Source organism: Paramisgurnus dabryanus, chromosome 9, assembly GCF_030506205.2.
Source record: "Paramisgurnus dabryanus chromosome 9, PD_genome_1.1, whole genome shotgun sequence".
In the NCBI taxonomy this organism is placed as follows: Eukaryota; Metazoa; Chordata; class Actinopteri; order Cypriniformes; family Cobitidae; genus Paramisgurnus; species Paramisgurnus dabryanus.
Window position 1 is genome coordinate 35,844,488 of NC_133345.1, and position 21,351 is coordinate 35,865,838.

The 21,351-nt window shown below is 37.0% G+C and overlaps 2 protein-coding genes across 4 annotated transcripts; both read left to right on the forward strand.

Moving 5' to 3' along the window:
• The first annotated feature begins 171 nt into the window (after positions 1 to 171).
• Positions 172 to 5,986, forward strand: LOC135773778 (kelch-like protein 32). Of its 2 annotated transcripts, none has more exons than XM_065283584.2 (4): positions 172 to 583; positions 695 to 1,420; positions 3,093 to 3,393; positions 3,584 to 5,986. In XM_065283584.2, the coding sequence occupies exons 1-4, from the start codon at positions 356 to 358 to the stop codon at positions 3,925 to 3,927; spliced, it is 1,599 nt and encodes a 532-aa protein (XP_065139656.1). In that variant the 5' UTR covers positions 172 to 355; the 3' UTR covers positions 3,928 to 5,986. The 2 variants fall into 2 exon arrangements, with proteins under 2 accessions (XP_065139656.1, XP_065139655.1); XM_065283583.2 differs by having other exon boundaries at positions 174 to 616.
• A 1,219-nt stretch (positions 5,987 to 7,205) lies between these two features.
• cpt1b (carnitine palmitoyltransferase 1B (muscle)) lies at positions 7,206 to 21,325 on the forward strand. 2 transcript variants are annotated; one of them, XM_065283581.2, is made up of 19 exons: positions 7,206 to 7,551; positions 8,397 to 8,558; positions 10,463 to 10,602; positions 10,977 to 11,148; positions 11,363 to 11,464; positions 13,063 to 13,200; positions 13,285 to 13,362; positions 13,703 to 13,810; positions 13,923 to 14,007; positions 14,638 to 14,833; positions 15,007 to 15,192; positions 15,293 to 15,398; positions 15,498 to 15,614; positions 16,446 to 16,610; positions 18,075 to 18,209; positions 18,655 to 18,807; positions 18,895 to 19,008; positions 19,133 to 19,225; positions 19,541 to 21,325. In XM_065283581.2, the coding sequence occupies exons 2-19, from the start codon at positions 8,418 to 8,420 to the stop codon at positions 19,622 to 19,624; spliced, it is 2,313 nt and encodes a 770-aa protein (XP_065139653.1). In that variant the 5' UTR covers positions 7,206 to 7,551; positions 8,397 to 8,417; the 3' UTR covers positions 19,625 to 21,325. The 2 variants fall into 2 exon arrangements, with proteins under 2 accessions (XP_065139653.1, XP_065139654.1); XM_065283582.2 differs by lacking the exons at positions 7,206 to 7,551; positions 8,397 to 8,558; positions 10,463 to 10,602 and adding an exon at positions 10,701 to 10,788.
• The last annotated feature ends 26 nt before the right edge of the window (positions 21,326 to 21,351 follow it).

Genomic DNA, 21,351 nt, shown 5'->3' on the forward strand with positions numbered 1-21,351 from the left:
TGGTATTAAAAAACCCTGAGCAGTGCTTTAACATTTACAGATGAATATAAAAGTTAAAATCATTATACCTCATTACAAACAGTGTGCCCCAGCAAGCTTGTTTCCATTCGCACTACACCACTCCTAAAAATAGCTCAGCTGCGATCCCTTTGGCACACGGGTGCCATATTGAGCTTCGAAAACATCCATGATCAACCAACAGCTGAATTTCTCCTTTATTTACCTGGGAATGACAGAATCTCAGATGATACTGTGACTCAGGTTTGCTTTGATTGTTAGTTTTATGTTGCGCTTTGTGTCAACCTAAGGCTAACCAAAGCCAACATCTAGCAGAGCTTTTAACACAATCGAGAAGATGGCTGATCCTTGGCAGATTTTAGTTGGTGTCTTAATGTATTTTTGCACATGGCTTAAGAAATGTATAGAGGAAATTTGGAGACGTGTGTGCTTCAAAAGTAGCTGGCCTCAGTTCAGACAAGCAGATGCTGATATTACAAAGCACAAGTCTGAAAACCAACAGGTGGATGTCTGGAGAACACATCAAGACTACAGGACCTACGGAAACCAGAACAGCGGACCAATGGTGATGGTGAAAACCAGCACACATACATTCTTTGTGAGTATCTAGTATCGATCTTGGCCCACAAATATTTGTACAAACACCAGTGTTATGTTTATCTGTACTTACTTTCAGGTGGATTTGGAGAAGCTTGCAGACTGCAGCGAGTACTTCAGGGCTTTGTCCCACTCCTGTATGAGAGAGACAACTGAACGGCTGGTGAATCTAGAACACGTTCCATCTTTGGTCTTCCACAACCTTCTGGAATTCTGCTTCCTACAGCGGTTCTGCGTTCCTGAGAACCTTCTAGTGGAACATCTACGAGCGAGCAGCTACCTGTTGGTTTCCAGCTTCACGGATCGTCTACTGATCACCCTTTCTCAGGTCTTGACGGAGAACACCTGTCTGGGTTATCTACAGCAAGCTGAGGAACTGTGCAGTGTGGAAATTCAAGACACTGTACTAGCCTACATGAGCAAGCATCTACTGGAGCTTCCACACCTGAGTAAAGGCTTGGATCCATACCTTCAAACTAAAGTTCTCAGATTCAGGTCAAGTGGAACTCCACAGTTGTGCTGCCTAAGGAAGGAGAACCTGAACTCAAGGAATGACCCGGAAACAGATGCTGCCCGAAAGCTTTTTAGACTGGAGGGAGAAGGGGATTGTGGGAAATGGAGTTCTGTCACCGATCTGCCTTTTTGTGCAGATAAGTGGTGCTTTACTACAGCTGTGCTACATAATTATCTCTATCTTATAGGAGGGTACAGACAACGTGTGAAGAAAGGTTACGAATTCAAGATGGCATCCTTCCGCTACAACCCTTTTACCAATCAGTGGGTGTCGACAGCTCCTATGATTAAGGTATAGATGGTGCCAATAACAATAAGTACTCCCAAAAGTGCTGTTCTGCCATACAATATAGTTCCTCTTTTAAATCCGCTTAGAAAAGCGCTACGTTTTATTTTGTACCACCAAACTTGCTCGTATAACTTCTCGTCTTAAATAGGAAAAGCGTTGATGTGTTTGGTCACTTCTAACTTTATCTCTGAGTGGTACCATTGAATGAATGGGGCTAAGCTAAATGCTATCGAAGTGTAACAGCGCGCCCCAGCACTTACGTGCACGCACACAGATGATAGAGGGATGTATCAACTCTTCTTAGTTAAGGTAATAACATAGTTTAATATTGAAAATGAGTAGACTATTCCTTTAATGTAAAGGATCATTTCCCTGCTTTTAGGGATTTATAGGGATAGGGTTTTTTTACAGAAATGTTATTCCGGGGTCAGCAAACTAGGAATATCTCACAATCAAAATAAGATCAAGCTACCTCAACAAGCAATAGCTGTCATTACAAGGTCTAGGTTAACTATAGACCCTTTATAGTCCAACTATGGGTAACCCACTTCTAGCCCAAATAAACTTGAATTTGGTTACCAAAATAACTTGTGAGATGTTTGATTTTCCATCATGTAAGCAAAGGCAACAAGGATTACAAGGTGTTTGGTCCCTTTTTTTATTTATTTTGGGCTATCCTCCATAAAAAAAATGTACTGACAAACCAAATTTTCACTTGTTTCAGCCTAGTTGTCTGGGCCGTATTTGGACGTTATGCTACGTACACACCAAACACGTAGCATCACATTGCTCGCTCTAGATTACTGGCGGGATTTAACTTTATGTCATGCAAATTTTTTGCTTGAGTTGAATATTTTCAACTTGCGCGAAAGCAAGTTTGAGGCGAATAGTACGTGTATTCGCGGCAATCGCATCGCCCTGCGCGAGGATGCGTCAGATCACGTCTTTGCATTGACTTTGTATGTAATCTACTCGCAAATCGTTGAACTCACGTTTGGTGTGTATGCCGCATTATGCTATGTACACACCAAACACGGGGCATCACGTTACTCGCTCTAAATTACTCGAGGGATTTAACTTCGTGTCATGCGAATTTTTCGCTCTAGTTGAATATTTTCTACTTGGGTGAAGATGCGTTTGAGGCAAATAGCGCGTGTTTTCGCAACAAACGCGCCGTCCATATTGAATCATTCACATCGCCCCACGCGAGGATGCGTCTGGTCACGTCTTTGCATTGACTTTGTATGTAATCTACTCGCGCAAATCGTTAAACTCATATCTGGTGTGAACCCACAGTTAGACATCTTTTAAATGCAAAATTGCTTGCTGGGACAGATCACATGACTATTAGCAATACTCTTAAGGGTGGTTTTACTGTCAAAATGCAGAAGAAACACCATAAAAAATTTAACATGGCCATTAGTTTTGAAATGTTAAGAAACAAACCACTGTCAATTTCACATTTATATTGACGCATTTGGCACTTCTATCCAAAGTCTCTTACAATGCAATCCTTTACAATCAAGCTACACTCATCAGTATGTGTGTAACCTGGGATTTGAACCAAAAACCTTTTGCGCTGCTAATGTACCCGTTGAGCTACAGATTATCATGGTAATATCCCATTCATTGATCAAAGGTAAAAATAAATAAGTAATTCTGTGAAATCTCTCAGCACAGGCGTCACTTCAGTGCAGCGGTGTGTGAAGGGAGAATCTACGCTGTGGGTGGCTGGTATCTGGATTCACTCGTGACGCCTGACTCCAGTACAGGTGTGTACACCGCTGTGGAGGTGTACGATCCCTGGACGGACACCTGGGAATTCGTTTCTTCCCTCCCTCTGACGGATTTCCAGTTCACCCTATCTCTATCCCATGACTCCCCACTTACCACCAGTCTGGGGCACTGCCTTTATGTACTGGGGAACATCAAGAGAACCGGAGAGAAACTGGTGCTGCGCTATGATACAAGAGAAGGTACAGCGTGTAAATGTCATGCAATTCACTATAATATTTATGTGCATCTTATATCTTACATGTATATCTAACTGTACATATATACATATCTTTGTTACACAATGACCTACCATTTGTGATATAGGAACACTGAGATCTATTTCATGTCACATTTTTGATCAAATAATCTCTCACATTTCTTTTGGTTCAGATTGCTGGTGTGAACTGCTCCCTACACTCACCCGATCGAGCGCTGACCTCACCGTCCTGCACTTTTTGGGAGCCGCCAATAATCAGTTGATTGTAATCGGGGGTAACAATACTAAAACCCTGATAACATCTTTCTGTGTGGAGTCTAAGAAGTGGGGTAACATCAGAACAATGAAGAAGAGCACTTTAATCGGGCAGGGCGTCGTTCTTCATAATGAGCTCTACATGTCTGGAACAAAGAACAACTCGATGGTTAAAGTGAACCTGGAATCTCTTTCTCTCTCTACTCTCCCTTCACTTAATGTCTCCACATGCTACGAAAGCCTATTTCATCTCTGCTTCTGAACAGCTGTAATACAAACCTGTATTTCCATTTACATTTGTGACCCTGTACCAGGGTCATAAGGGTCAAACAAGTCATAAGTAGGGCTGGGTATTGGCAAGGGCCTCACGATATGATACATGTCACGATACAGTGTAGCACGTTGTAATACGATACGTTGCATATTGCGATGCATTGCAATACTTTTTTCTGCAGTAATTAAAAAAACTAAAGTGCTTCCACACGTCAGCTTTGAAAGCTGCAGGGTTTTTTTCTTCTGCCATTTTCTCACACCCGCTACCTTCTGAGACATTGGCCGAATGACCGTATATGACAGACAACCAGGGCCGGCGGCGAGGGGGGGCATTCGCGTGCCATGCCCCCCTACACAGTTTTTTATTAATTTAATATATATCAAGAATAATTCAAATAAATTAAACATTGAATGTTGAATTAATGCCTTCCAGAAAATGTTCTTCTTTAAATATATAAACATACGATATACCAAATGAAAGAATAGACCCTCTGCTTTCAAACAAAAAAAAAAAAACGTTTCATCCTACCTTTAGTGGTTCTTTTGCAATCAGCTTTTGAATATGGGTAGGTTTTTGCAAAAACACCATATTTTGAGCAAAAAGCAGAGATAATTCCATTTTTATGACGGACTTTTCATATAGATCCCATTCAGAGCGATCTTTAAAACAGACACGGACATACAGCAGCTTGACATAGGGCAATACTTCCGGTTTTAAAAAGTTGCGGAAGGGCGCCACCTGGTGGATAATAGCGGTATTGCGGAAAGACGGAAAATCTCGTCATTGGCGGGGAAGCGTTTTCTCTTAATTGACAAGATATCTCGTCAATGGCGGGGAAAGAGTTAAATTAAAATAGCCCAGTTTCTCTGATTGGTTTTATTGTGGCGTCTCATGCGTCTTTACGTCTTTAGCATATTAATGTGACTTGATAATAGCAACGTGTTTTTTCACGGCATTTTATGGATCTTGTAAAATATGGATATTAGAACGAACCAGCACAGCCTGATCCATCCGACTTCATGCAAACACCCATTGGCTCAAACTCGGAGATTAGAGGTCGAAGTTGAATTTTCAAATCTACAGGACACTGTTTTAAGGAAGTTTAATGTTCATACACGCCGGCTTCAGCTTTTTAAAAAATAAGTTAGCGTTGTTTTAAATTACGTAAGCTTAAATGTGAAGTGTGGCTAAAGACCGTTAACAGCACGACGTGATTATGGTAAAGCGGATTTTAGGACGTGGTGTGAGCTGCGCTATATTCATTTCAATGGCTTGCGCCACGCGAGGGTGGTTTGTTGTTGCGTCGAGCAAAGCGCGAGCACAGCGGAGCGCAAGGTTTGTGATCTTCTGATGAGCTGACAGTATGTACCAGCTGTATCATATGAGTGTGTGCTTGCACTGTATTTGTTGTTTTAATGCCTTGTTTTTGCAAGTTATTGTTGCTAATTGCGTGCCCCCCCCGTTGGAAGCCACGTGCCCCCCTGTTAGTTATGGTCTGGTGCCAGCTCTGCAGACATCTAGACAGCGACAACTATAGCAGCCGCGGAGGAGGTCATTTGACGCACACAGAGGGATTTTTTTAAATATATCGCTACTAGAGATTGAAATATCGATACACTATTGTGAAAAAATGTATCACGATAGTTGGCTGTAACAATATTTTTGAACAGCCCTAGTCATAAGGGTAATTTTTTATAAATAATAAATACAAACAAATAATCTTCCCATTGCTGTATGTAGGGATGGGACGATAACCGGTTTCGTGATTAGCCACGATAAAAAATTCCTGGCGGTTAGTATTATCGTTTAAAATGTAATTATCATTACAACTGCGTTTGATTACCATGATTTTGAAAACTCGCGGTAAATCCTGTCCAGCCAGAATCAGTTTGACACAGGCACATGCAATATAATTTTTTTTGCACAAAAAGGCATTTAAGGGATAATGTATTGTATTGTATTCATCATTCATGGTAAACTTATTAGAGAGATTTATTTATTTTTTACCACAGAAATAATTTCAGGGACATTCAATTGTGATTTTGAACTTTTTCAGATGTTTTCAGTGTGTGTGTCAATTCTTTTTAAACTTTCCATCTCATTTTAACAAAACCATGACAATATTGAGAACCATGTTAAAGGCGGAGTCGAGTGCACATTGTTTGAAAGCCAATGTTGATATTTGAAATCACCTAAACAAACACGCTCCTACCCCAATAGAATCTGGACCTTCTTTTAAAAGACCCGCCTCACACATACACAACCCGGCAAGGATATCGGTTAGTAGACACGCTCCTTACTGCTGATTGGCTACAAGTGTGTTTTGGTAGTCGGCCCGTCTCCTTTTCCAAATGTTTTTCAAACATTGTGCACTCCGCCTTTAACTTTGGTCACTATAATCATGATACCGTCCCATCCCTATCTGTATGGTTTATTAGAATAGGACAACAATTGCCCGAGAAACAAATTTGAAAATCTGGAATCTGATGGTGCAAAAAATATCAAAATATGGAGAAAATCGCCCTTGTCCAAATTAAGTCCAACTGCATCCACTCACAAAAATAAAGTTTTTATATATTTATGGTTGGAAATTTACCAAATATCTTTATGAAACATGATCTTTATTTAATATCATAATAATTTTTGGTATAAAAGAAAAATCTATCATTTTGACTAATTTTGGTTTTGTGGTCCAGGGTCACATTCATTCATTAGGCAGACACTTTTATCTAAAACGACTCGCAGTGCATTACGAGGTATATTTTTTATCAGCATGTGTTCCTTGGGTTCAAACCTGCGACTTTTGCGTTAGCAGCGCTGCTAACACAATGCTCTACCAATGAGCTATAAAATAACATTTATAGATCAATTCAAGAATTTCGAAAAATAAAATATTTTGTGAACCCCTGCTATTTGTGTGACGATTTTAACTGCATTTATGCATCTGATGCTTTTATCTGTAAAAACCAAGCTAACGTCGCCTTTGTGATTGAATTTTTTCTACATAAAGGCATCCTATAATGTAAAGAACATTGGGTGAAAATATATCCTTGATATCTTTAACATTGACTGAGTAATGATGTCCAAATTAAAATTAAACTGAGACTTCAGCGTGGATTTCGCAGACAGGGTCGCAATTACATAAGACAATCAAATTTTCAGGAGACACATCCATATACGTACATACAAAAGACCTCTCAGCCGCCTCTTACAAATGTCTGGCATGTAGCCATGGGATATTTCCAGCTGTTGTGATTTAGGTCTTGATCATACAGTGTGTCCAGCCACCCGTTTAACTTTGCTCTGAAAGTATCCAGTTACAAACACACAAACACACACAGAATGAGAGAGAGGTTATGAGTGTCACTAAATGACAGGGGCAGGTAGTGCACTGCTCAGAGACCAAAACCATACAAATAAAAAGTAAGAGACAGACGAGAGGAAAGCATGTGTGGAAGGAAAGCTCAACAATGAGCGACAGATTCCTCTGAGAGCGCTTCAGAAGTTGACTGAAGGATACGGGAGTTTCTCCAAATTCTCAAAAAGGACATTTCATCCACACTGAAACATCTCACCTGAGATACAATAACTGAGAGACACGTTACATTAAAGGTACTGTAACATTATTATATGCTTAATAAACTCTGTCACTAATGCAAGAGTCTTTGGGTCTAATAATGATATATAGACAAAATTTTGTTTGGTTTCTTTTGTATGCAGAAATGTAAATTAATGTTCAATTTATTGAAAATTATTAAGGCACATTTTTATAAATATTGCTTTATATGGTAATTTTTACGATGTACATTTGCATCACACAGTAAAATTTATTTAATACATTTTGTCCTGGTATTTTCAAAGAGAGCGCATTTAACATTTCTGAACAATTTCATATTCTGTTTGTCAGTCTTTTGTTTAATATTATTTCTATATCTATCTTCTGTATGTTTATTTGTACAAATTGTACAAGTACAAATGTTTCCATCCTTCGAGGTTGTGCGTCACGTCACGTGTGTTTTGGCCTGTGTCACAGAAACCTCACCGCTCACCTCTCACTATGTTATTTCTGACCAGTCAACTTTGCCCCACTTCTTATGCTTGCAGTCATATGACATGGAAAAAGAAACATAAGCTTGATGCCGTGTCATAGCACAAATGACTCGGTGCCTTCAGAGTAACACATTTCTTCATAGGTTCCTTTCAGGTTGTAGAAAACCTGAATGTAAACATGATTTAAAGTGACCTTTTTGTCATTTAGCAGAATCTTATGAGCCATAAGAGACTTATTACAAGGACACAGTACAGCTTGGGGTGAAATGAAAACCTGGCGGTGCTGAAAGATTTTTTCTAATAATGTGGTTCATAAATCCCCAGTCAAACTGGCGACCTTCACAAACAGGGTTGGAACCCACAACCTTGAGCATTATTATGATTAATATGAGCTGTCTTTTTATCAGGCTGTGCTTTAGGCCTGTATAATGGCAGAAGCACATCAGGCCGTGGGGTTTCAATTCACGGTTACACCTGATGGTATCGACCTACAGCTGAGCCGTGAGGTGCTCAAACACATTTACCTGTCTGGAGTGACATCATGGAAGAAACGTGCCATTCGCTTCAAGGTATCTTTATTGTTTTTATGCCCATCTTATAAAGTTGCAAAGACGTAAAGCCTATAGGAAGAGACAGTGTAGGGGAGAGCGGAGCACAACCTAACGCTTTTTGGTTTTGGCTCAATCATTCAAAAAATATTTGAGTTTGATTAATTCAATTTTTACACAAGCAACACACACTTCTCTGCTACAAATAAACATTTGAAGTTTGTTTCTATTACTTACCATTCTTGGACAATTACACCAAATGTGACAGAAGTGCAAATGTTACAACTCTCCCCATAGGTGGGGTTAATTGTAACAGGCAGGGGGTAGTTGTAACACTTGCTAAAAATTAAGTTTGCAGGCAAATATTTCAATACTATTTTGTCTATATACTTGAAGTGGATATTGTTTATATATCTGTCTATAATAGACAGGTATCCACACTGTATTCATTCATCCAGCCTTTTTCTAACAATTGTTCGATTATAAATGGATACAAATGTCTAAATATGTGAGAAAAAGCAGCACAATTATGACAAAACATTTTTTATACGTGACTCAGTCTGTAATAACCAAACTACAGTTTCAAAGATCAAATTCTGAGATATGAGTATCAAAGCCATTCATTTCATTATGATTATAATCTTTGACGTGACCTTATTCAATCAATATTAAAGATATGAACAAAAATACATTCAACACACGATTTTTGATAAGACAGGCACATTTATTTTGTTCGCAGCCAGCAATCATTCGTGTGTAGCCTATTTAAAACAACGGCAAGAATTACGCTAACGTTAGCGGTGTTCATATCATAAGTGCTGAGGGGTTAGTTGTAACACAGCATTACAATTAACTCCGCTGGGTCAAAATATATTCAAGCCCACCAAAAAAGTTGCAAAGAGCTGCAGACATATTTCAAAACAATGCTATGTTTTAGTCAACAAGACACAGATTAATATGACATAGCATTGGATTTGTTATCTTACACACCCAACTTAGAAACCAAAAAAACGTATAATGAAAAAATTTACTTGCACGCCACCAAAACACTCGTTCATCAAAACAATAACGCTCTGGAAAAAACATTATACATTTCCAATCATTTGCGGGAGATCGTCTTTTGGCAGCATAAAAAAATACTGGAAATACAAAATTCTCGACTTTGTGCAACAATGTAAACGTTTTACAACTAACCCCGCGTTAGTTTTTGGCCCGCGCACCCCTACTATAAAAATGCTTCACTATTCAATCCAGCGTTAGGCTAGAATGGGACAAACCCAGCCGTTGGGTTACATTAACCAATAATTTTTTTTATTTGATCCAACAATGGGTTAAAACATCCAAGCATAGATTAAATTACAATACGACGGGTTGGGTCAACACATCCTCATCCCATGGCGTCAATATTTGACGCCACTTGACCATGCGTCAACAGTTGACGCAGAGGGTATACCTTTCGCGTCATTTTTTGACGAACTGGGGACTTCAATACTATTAGGTACGCGAAATTAAACAGTTGTCACCTGGCGTTGGGGTTAGGGTAAGGTTTGGGTAGGGATGTCGTTATGTAAATCTAACCCTAAACCGACGCGAAAATGGTAAGAAAATAGGAAAGAGAATGCAACGGACTTAATAGTATTGAAGTCCCCAGTTCGTCAAAAAATGACGCGAAAGGTATACCCTCCGCGTCAACTGTTGACGCATGGTCAAGTGGCGTCAAATATTTTCAACCCAATGCTGGGCCACTGTGTAGCTCAATTTGTAAGCATTTCCATTAGCAATGCAAAGCTCATGGGTTCGATCCTCAGGGAACACACATACTGATATAAAAATGTATAGATCAAATGCCCTGTAAGTTTGGATGCGTATATGTAAAGACAATTGTATGATTAAGAGCTTAATACTTGAATTTGATTTTTTTACAGAACGGTGTTCTTACAGGCGTATACCCTGCCAGTCCTTCCAGCTGGTTAATAGTAGTGATCGCGATCATGAGCACCATGTATGCCAGGATCGACCCCTCTATGGGCATGATCGACAAAATCAAGACATCTCTACCAGTCAGGTAAATTATTAGCAAATTCCTGGAAACTTCAGATACTAGAACATACGTCATGGTTACATATAAATAAAGGTACATAAGCCGAAGCCAATGACATTCGTGACTAGAACAGCTTAGAAACATTTAGTCCAAAGAAAACCTAACCAGTTTAATGTGTGAATACATACTTTTATATACGTAAACATACAGGTACAGTATGGATTGGATACTTTGTAAACAATTTAATAGATTTAAATTAAAAAACATTGTTGGCCTTAAGAATTATAGCTTAAAGTGTATTTAAAATGTGTTGGTGTTTGACCTAAGGCAAATTATACAAATAATACATTATGTACATAATCATACTCTGTTTTGAATTGTACCTGTTTGCCATGTAGTGAATTTATGACGGTTCAGACCCAGACGGTGTTCAGTGCCATCCTGTTTGCCACGGCTGTGTGGTATTCTGTCATCCTGCTGATTCGTTACATCCTCAAAGCTCTTCTGTCCTATCATGGCTGGATCTTTGAGTCACATGGCAAAATGAGCTTCTCTACTAAAGTCTGGCTGGTGCGTCACCTTCGTAGTATAGAGCAAACAGAAATGTGGTTAGATTTGGCAAGATCTATAGGTCTGATGTTATAGAGAATTTATGTGTATTATACACATACAGTTTTTGTTTGTTTTATTGTGAAAGCACACAGTGATGTACTGGGGGTTTATTTTGTTATTTGGAATGGTGAACGACCCCTAACAAGTGATAACTACTATATGTCTATTTCAGAGTCTCGTAAAGCTGTTGTCCGGCCGGCGACCACTGCTGTACAGCTTTCAGGCATCTCTGCCCCGTCTGCCTGTACCAAGCATTGATGATACAATCAGCAGGGTAAAAGACCAACAGTTAATGGCGTCCAAAAACTGTAATGTACCTTTGTTACTAATGCTTTTAAATTGTCAATGCAAAAAATCTACAAATTTGCTTAATTTATTTGCAAAATATATTTATTATTATTATTGTTTTTCGTGGTGAAATATTACTAGTGATAGACCGATACATCGGCTAATATTTGGAATTGTTTAAAATATGAAAAAAATGATTGTTACACTTTACAATAAGGTTGTATTGTTAACATTAGTAAATGCATTAGCTAACATAAACTACAAATTAACATTATTATTTTTCAATATTTATTAATCTTTGTTAATGTTAGTTGTTAATAAGTTTAAGTCACATTAAATAATGTTAACAGTTTCAATGTTTAATTTTAAACTAATGTTAACAAATTCAAACTTATTGTAAAGTGTTGCCAATTTATCTGTCAATGCAGATAATAAAAATATTGGCCAGATATATCAATCGATCAACAGAAATATAAATCTTTCTATAACTTAAATTAGTTTCATTATTAAAATGACCAATCACTGATCACTTTTTATGTGATGTTAGGTTGTGAAAAAACAAGTCTTATTTAAACAGTACCATGATATGTCAGATCCACATTACATATGTCTTGTTAAAGCAATAAGCCCCAAGATGCAGTGGGTTACCAGTGCATTTTATAACAGCTAAGGGGCGTTGTTAGGCACGACGCGAAGCGGAGTACCTAAAACCCCCTTAGCTGGTATAAAATGCATTGTAACCCCACTGCTTTGCGGGGCTTATTGCTTTTATAAAACAGTTACTTCATTTGCATAACGTTAGCAGGATTTTATAACATAAAACACAAATTAGTTGTAATTATATTAGTACAAATATTACTCTTTCGCCAAACAAAGTAGTTCCTCAGAATCAAGTGTGGCTGCAAAAGAGCGCAGTTCCCAACTAGGGATGCTTAACGATTAATCTTGATTAATCGTTAGCAGAATAAAAGTTTTTGTTTACATCATATATGTGTGTGAACTGTGTATAATAAATTTGTATAAATAAATGTACACACATGCATGTATATGTTTTAGAAATGTTTACATGTGTATATACATTTGTATAATTATGTATAATTTATATTATATATAAATATAAATACTTTTTTTCTTAAAATTATACATGAATGTGTTCATATTTATATATATATACATATTTATTATACACAGTTTACACACATATGTGATGTAAACAAAAACTTTTATTCTGCTAACGATTAATCGCGATTAATTGTTTAGCATCCCTTTCCCAACCAACACAGATGCAGCAAAGACACAATGAAAATATAATTAAAGACTGATGTTTATTTGTATAAATCAACATTCATCTAAAATATACATTAACATTTATATCGTGCAACTGTCGCGCATATACTGTAATTTTTTTGTGTTATATCAGCCTCATATTGGCGAATTAGCCTCATTGGTTCCTCAATATCAGTATTGGCAATATAAAAAAAATAAACTTAAACTAAAAACACTAAATATTCCCATTGTTTTCCTGATGTTTCTGTATTATTTTGTTATAACTGACTTAACATAATCTCTCGCTCACTGTTTTAGTATCTGGAATCTGTTCGACCTCTTCTGGATGATGAGCAATACAAACAGATGGAGGTTGTTGCTAATGATTTCAAAATGGACCCTGCACCCAAATTTCAAAAATACCTGGTACTCAAGTCCTGGTGGGCCACCAATTACGTAAGCAGACAAACCTGCATGAGCATAACAGAGAACAGTGATAAACCCTGGTAAAATAACAGACTTGTCATTGTGTGTTGACAGGTGAGTGACTGGTGGGAGGAGTATATCTACCTGAGGGGGCGGAGCCCTATCATGGTTAACAGTAACTTCTACACTATGGTGAGCAAAAAGATTAATAAGTCTCATACTGTAACAATAAGGCCAGGCTTATAGAGGTTTGAATGCATATCAATGCAAAGAAAAGTAATATCCTATTAAAACTAGAAGTTGGGGCTGGGCATAGCAAACTGTTATTAGTTTATGCCACAGCAATGAGTGCAAGATGAATCATAGATGAGTAATATTGAGTAATATAAATAATTGAGTAATGTTTGAAGTTTAAGCTAGCAGATGAATACTATTCCATTGGTGCCATCTGCTGTCTAAGGGAACAAACAGTGGACCTCAGAAACATTTGTGAGTTTCATACTTATGTTTTTCATAAACTTTTTTTCATCAGGATTTACTCTACGTGATCCCCACACACAGACAGGCTGCGAGGGCTGCAAACGCTGTGCACGCTATGCTGCAGTACCGGCGTAAGCTTGAGAGAGGAGAACTTACCCCGGTACACGCATACACTCGTATACAAACACATATCAGATATTGTTATAGCTCATTCAAAAGTGTAAAGCGATCGCTTCTACTTTTCTATCATGCTCTCTCTTCTATTCTTTTAGCTGAGGGCTCTTGGCATTGTACCCATGTGCTCTTTTCAATATGAGAGGATGTTTAACACCACCCGTATTCCTGGCATTGACACTGGTAATTATATTTTTAGTATTTTTACATAAAAATATGTAAAAATATGGCCATCTAAAGGATTATTAGGAACACCTGTTCAATTTCTCATTAATGCAATGGTGTGGGGAACGTGTTCTTGGCACACTTTAGGCCCCTTAGTGCCAATTGGGCATCATTTAAATGCCACGGCCTACCTGAGCATTGTTTCTGACCATGTCCATCCATTTATGACCACCATGTACCCATCCTATGATGGCTACTTACAGCAGGATAATGGACCAAAGCTCGAATCATTTCAAATTGGTTTCTTGAACAAGACAATGAGTTCACTGTACTAAAATGGCCCCGACAGTCACCAGATCTCAACCCAATAGAGCATCTTTAGGATGTGGTGGAACGGGAGCTTTGTGCCCTAGATGTGCATCCCACAAATCTCCATCAACTGCAAGATGCTATCCTATCAATATGGGCCAACATTTCTAAAGAATGCTTTCAGCACCTTGTTGAATCAATGCCTTGTAGAATTAAGGCAGTTCTGAAGGTGAAAGGGGGTCAAACACAGTATTAGTATGGTGTTCCTAATAATCCTTTAGGTGAGTGTATATGGAATATGGTCTTCCCTGTTTTACATCTGGGTTTTTTTATGCTCAGATTTTGTGCAGCACCTGAAGGACAGAAAACATTTGGTGGTCTACCATCGGGGTCGGTTCTTCAAGCTGCATCTCTATTACGGCGGCCGTCACCTTTGGCCCTCAGAACTTGAGATGCAGTTTCAGCGAATACTCGATGACAACTCTGAACCTCAGACCGGAGAGCTCAAACTCGCTGCTCTTACGGCTGGAAACAGGTACAGATTTACAAACTACTGTAGTATTGTGAGTGCTTACTAGGTTAATGTATTTCTTGGAATGAATTCTTGCTTATGCTGAACCAAATGCATTAATTATAATTCCTGCAGCTGCATGCATTGCACAAATTATACGTGAGCTATATTCACTTTAATAATATTTTTACTTTCAGGATTCCCTGGGCCAGGGCTCGCCTAAAGTACTTCAGTGAGGGCGTCAACAGGGCATCTCTGGGTGCCATTGAGGCTGCAGCATTTTTCCTGACCCTGGACGATGAAGCACATGGATATGATCCAGAAAACATACGATCTCTGGACCTCTATGCGAAATCTCTACTGCATGGACAGTGCTATGACAGGTAGCAAGATTTGTATGTCACAAGCTTAAAAGCCCACTTAGTTGTCCAACTTTGGATGTATAGCGAAGACACACTCACAACTAGCTTCTTTCACCCTCAGGTGGTTTGATAAATCCTTCAATCTTATTGTCTACAAGAATGGGAAAATGGGCATCAACACCGAGCATTCATGGGCTGACGCTCCTATCATAGGACAAATGTGGGAGGTAAACAAAAAGTAGTGATCATTTATAGAATAAAATGCTTATATTGCAATAGCACATTTAGGCAGTAGCAAATGACCCCCATTTCACCTTCGTTTTCAGTATGTTTTGGCCACAGATTGTTTTCAACTGGGTTATACTGAGGAAGGACATTGCAAAGGAGATGTCAACAAAGGCCTGGCTCCCCCTACCAGACTACAGTGGGACATCCCAAAAGCAGTAGGAATTAACCCTTACTTTCACTTAAAAACTAACTGAAGTGCCTTGACAAACACAAATTTTCTTTTTATGCGTTTTAGGGATGGTTAACGATTAATCGCGATTAATCGTTAGCAGAATAAAAGTTTTTGTTTACATCATATATGTGTGTGTGAACTGTGTATAATAACTTTGTATAAATAAATGTACACACATACATGTATATGTTTTAGAAATGTTTACATGTGTATATACGTTTGTATATTTATGTATAATTTATATTATATATAAATATAAATACTTTTTTTCTTAAAATTATACATGAATGTGTTCATATTTATATATATACATATTTATTATACACAGTTTAAACACATATGTGATGTAAACAAAAACTTTTATTCTGCTAACGATTAATCACGATTAATTGTTAAGCATCCCTAGTTGACATTAATGAAACAGGAAGTTAGGGCAGTACATGCTGGGTTGCTCCTCCCCCTCACAGCGTAATAAGATGCTGAAGTGCAGAATGATGTCATAAAAATCATCAATCTGTATCAGAAGAAGCTGAATCCTTTTATTTTTTTGAATGCAAATTTTGAAAATGTTTTGGAGAACATAAGTTTATATACGATCATATTCATACTTAAATCACAATAGTTTTAGTGGGACTTTATGGCTTTGTAGATTCCATACATTTTTTTTTTTAAAGAAAGATTGAACTTGAATTCATCTTCAGCATTGTTTTATGTAAGATCATTTATTGTATTCCCTGATAACTGTCTGTGTGATTATTATTATGTTATTGTACGGTGATAAATGATTTAAGTTGCTTATCTCTCTTTCTCTCAGTGCCAGGAGATAATTGAAGGGTCGTATGCAGTTGCGAAGGGAATTGCTGATGATGTGGATTTTCACGGCTGTTTGTTCAATGAATTTGGGAAGGGCCTGATAAAGAAATGTCGAACAAGTCCAGATGCTTTTATCCAGCTGGCACTGCAACTTGCTTATTACAGGGTATGTCACAAACTCACACACTTATGTACAGTTAGTTGTGCTCATAATCCTGTTCATAGCATTGCATAACCTTGGTTAAAGTCCCCCTGTAGTTGATAATTTTATCAATTAAAACATGTTCATGCTTGAATTTGACTACACCCTACACTCTACACCCTTGCCTCATATGTGACCCTGGATCACAAAACCAGTCATAAGTTGCATTGGTATATTTGTATCAGTAGCCAACAATACATTGTATGGGTCAAAATTCTACATGTTTTATGCCAAAAATCATTAGGATATTAAGTAAAGAGATCATGTTTCCTACCGTAAATATATAAAAAATTTATTTATGTGTCAAATTGACCCCAAATAGTTTAATATATGCTAAATTACTTTATTATAAAATTAAATAAATACATTTATAAAATATAAATTTAAAATAAAATTGTAGGAAAAAAACATAACTTTTTTATTTTTTTTAAACATAAATTGTTTATTTAATAGATACATTTCTATGAAAAAGTATCTTTTGTAGCACATAAATTTATTGTATATTTAGGAAAAAATAAAAGTAGTAATGAAAATAATATATAACATTTATTTAATTTGAGAACAGTTTTACCAGTTTTTCACATATTAATAGTAATAATAGATTATTAATAGATAGTAATAGTAAAAATAGATTACTCGCGGGATTTAACTTTGTGTCATGCAAATTTTTCGTCGGCGAATTTTTTTAACTTGGGCGAAGACGCGTTTGAGGCAAAAAGCATGTGTTTCGCATCATTTGCATCGCCCCACACGAGGACGCGTCTGATCGCGTCTTTGCATTGACTTTGTATGTAATCTACTCACGCAAATTGTTGAACTCGCGTCTGGTGTGAACCCGCAGTAAAAGTAACTTTAAGCCAAAAAGTATCAAGGAAAAGTCGTTTAAATGTTTAAAAATACAATTATCATATTTTTCAGAGACGTCAAAGTAGCTTTGAGATCAATTTGACCCCAGACATAATAGGGTTAAAGGCGATTTTCTCAATTGCTTTTCAGATGATGTATAAATCTCAGTGTCAGAAAATTGCCCTTTTGGCTGGTTTTGTGGTCCAGGGTCAAATTTAGGGATTAGACTAGTCCTAAACTAAAATAAATTTAAGAGCCGTCCAAAAACTGAAAACAACTTTTAAAAAATACATCAGTGCCCTTTGTCTTGCCTCAAAATGCACACAAGTAATGTTTTAGTAAGGCATGTTTGTTTAAACTAGTTATATTTCTGAATTAAACTAAGGTCTAGTCCTGGCTTAAACTAATCCCTGTCTGGTAAACCACCCTGTGTAGTGTACGCAGATCTATGAATATGCAAATTAGCCCCCACCCCTCTACTCAACCGCACATCTCCGATCATAGATATAAGTAAATAGATGCTACATTCGCCAGTTTTACACAATGAAATTTGTAAAAGTGTGTATGTTTTTATTAAAACAGGACAAAGGTGAGTTCTGTCTCACTTACGAGTCCTCGATGACACGCATGTTTCGTGAGGGTCGTACAGAAACCGTGCGCTCCTGCACCTGCGAGTCCACTGCATTTGTCAGAGCAATGGAGGACAAAAACATTATGGTGAGAGCAATGTGAAATACAGAGTCCAAACTCATGTTTAAAAGTTAAGTGCTGGTATAGGATCAGTTTTTCCAATTTGTATCTTAAAGAATATACGATCTTAGATTTACAATATAAGATAAAGATTGCAATCCTATCAGTGGTCTAGTAAAAGCTGTAGGCTTGTTCGACTTCATGCGGCGCCGCAAGAACTGACAGCAAGATGACGTCAAAGTACCGCGAGAGCGAGACGAAATTAGACTTCGTTTGATTTCTCTAATCGTTCTCGCGGTTCTTTGACGTCAACAAGCCTTGTGTCATTACATAATAGTTGCACCGCATGTTGAAATCACATGATCAGTCAATGTCTTATTTCGTGATTCTTAAAATTATTTAATGCACATTTGAGTTAGCAATTAGCACGTAAACCTCTAATTTGGAAAATGTGTCTGCTTTCGTTTACCAGAATGAACAGAGGCTGGCACTCTTTCGCCAAGCGGCAGAGAAACACCAGAACATGTACCGCCTGGCCATGACAGGAGCTGGCATTGACCGCCATCTCTTCTGCCTGTACGTTGTGTCTAAAGTAATGGACATCGACTCGCCCTTTCTCAAACAGGTGTGAGCATATCTGACTCAAAACTATAAATACATACCGGTTTACTCCTGTTCAAGCTCCTGTCCAAACTTCAACATTGTTTGATAGGTTTTGTCAGAGCCCTGGCGTCTCTCCACCAGTCAGACCCCTCAACAGCAGCTTAACCTGATTGACACTCAAAAGTTTCCCGAATATGTAGGAGCAGGTGGTGGATTTGGGCCTGTGAGTTTTACTGCCCCCTACAGTACACTGCATGTCATTACAACAGCCTACATACATAGTTTTGTATTGTGAATACTAGTATAATTCTGTAAAATGCAAAAATGTATCATTATGTTATATACAGGTTGCTGATGATGGTTACGGCGTTTCTTACATCATTGTAGGAGAAAACCTCATAACATTCCACATTTCCAGCAAGTTGTCCAGTCCAGAGACAGTAAGGACTTTCTGTTTTCATCCTGCATTCATAAAATTCAACTAGACAGACTACAGGACTAATGGCCTGTTAGATACAAGGCAATAAATAAAGATAATTCACTATGAACTATGGACCGTAGTCACATTATGTCTCAGATTAGTAATAGAAAGCTAACGCAAGCAAACAAAACCAATGTTCAGATGCTGAATATTAAGTATTTTATAAGTAAAATATCAAATACATAATTTTTAATCTCAACTGCACCCAAAACCACTTCATGTATTGTTTACAAAAATGCAACCTGCTCCTGATCTGAGTTGTATTTGTCTGCAGGATTCATATCGATTTGGGCAAAACATCAAACAAGCCATGCTGGACATCAGATCTCTGTTCAACCAGAAAGAGAAGAAGATTTAAAGGCTTCAGTGTTGGGCAGATGAAAGCACAAACAAATTAAGGGGCGGTTTCCCGGACAGGGATTAGACTAAAATAAATGTAAGAGCTGTCCAAACTGAAAACAACTTGCACTGACATATCTTAAAATACATCAGTGCCCTTTGTTTTGCCTCAAAATGCACACAAGTAATGTTTTTAGTAAGGCATGTTTGTTCAAACTAGTTATATTTCAGAATTAAACTAAGGTCTAGTCCAGGTTTAAGGTAATCCCTGTCTGGAAAACCACCCCTGAGTTTTATTTTTTAAAGCACTTTTCACCTAGAAAGTTTTTCCAACAGCAGACGACTCCGGGCCAGATCTATGCCACACTGCAAAAAAATGATTTTCAAGAAAAAAAATTATCCGTATTTTTGTTTTGTTTTCAGTAAAAATATCTCAAAATTCTTAAATTAAGATGCTTTTTCTTGATAAGCAAAACGACCCAAAAAAATAACTATATAGTTTTTAGACCAAAAATATCAAATTTAAGTCATTTTGTGCATAAAACTAGCAAAGAAAATTTGCCAATGGGGTAAGCAAAAAAAAATCTTGAATATTTTTCTTAAACAATAAATTAAAGAAAAATTTGCTTACCCCATTTGCTTGTTTTATGCACAAAATCACTTAAATTTGGATATTTTTGGTCTAAAAACTACACTTATTTTCTTGGGTAGTTTTGCTCAACAAGAAAAAGCATCTTTATTTAAGAATTTTAAGATATTTTTACTGAAAACAAGACAAAAATACTAAGAAAATATTTTCTTAAAAATCTGTTTTCTTGACTAGTATTCTTGTCTTGTTTTCAGTGGAAATATCTAAAAATTCTTATATTAAGATGCTTTTTCTTGATGAGCAAAATGACCTAAGAAAATAAGTCTATAGTTTATAGACAAAAAATATACAATTTAAGTGAATTTGTGCTTAAAACAAGCAAAATTATCTGCCAATGGGGTGAGAAAAAAATCTAAAAATAAGTTTTCTTTTTTCTTAAACCCTTAATTTAAGCAAAATTTTCTCACCCCATTGACAGATAATTTAGCTTGTTTTAAGCACAAATTCACTTAAATTTTATTTTTTTTTGTCTAAAAACTAGACTTATTTTCTTAGGTCATTTTGCTCATCAAGAAAATACATCTTGATTTTAAGAATTTTTAGGTATTTCTACTGAAAACAAAACAAAAATACTAAGTAAGAAAGTCATTTTTTGCAGTGAAGTCAGCAGCTCCGGTCTGGAGTCATCTGCTGTCTGGGATTGCATTGGTATCAAGTTACTCTGCATGTAAAACATTTAAATGTGAAGAATGTATTTTCAAATTCATATTTTTAAGCACTCCAACCTGTCTATAAACCTATTTGGTTGATTTTCAAACCAAAGCATCACATTGTACCTTTCAGGAAATGGGTTTACACTGCAAAAAATGATTTTCAAGAAAAAATAATTTTTACTGAAAACAAGAAAAAAAAAAAAAAAACATTTTTTCTTGAAAATAATTTGTTGCAGTGTATGAGTGTGTCTGCAAAGTAGGTTGAATTTATAAAAGCATTTTAGCCTAAAAAATTACAGCATCTTTTTAATTTAATGACAATATGAATAGCGTGCATCTCCGAAATATGATTATGATTGATAATTAGTGTTGATAATGTTCAAAATAATATTTTATTGTAAATACCTATTGATTTTGGCATGTATGGTTTCTTTTCATGGCTGT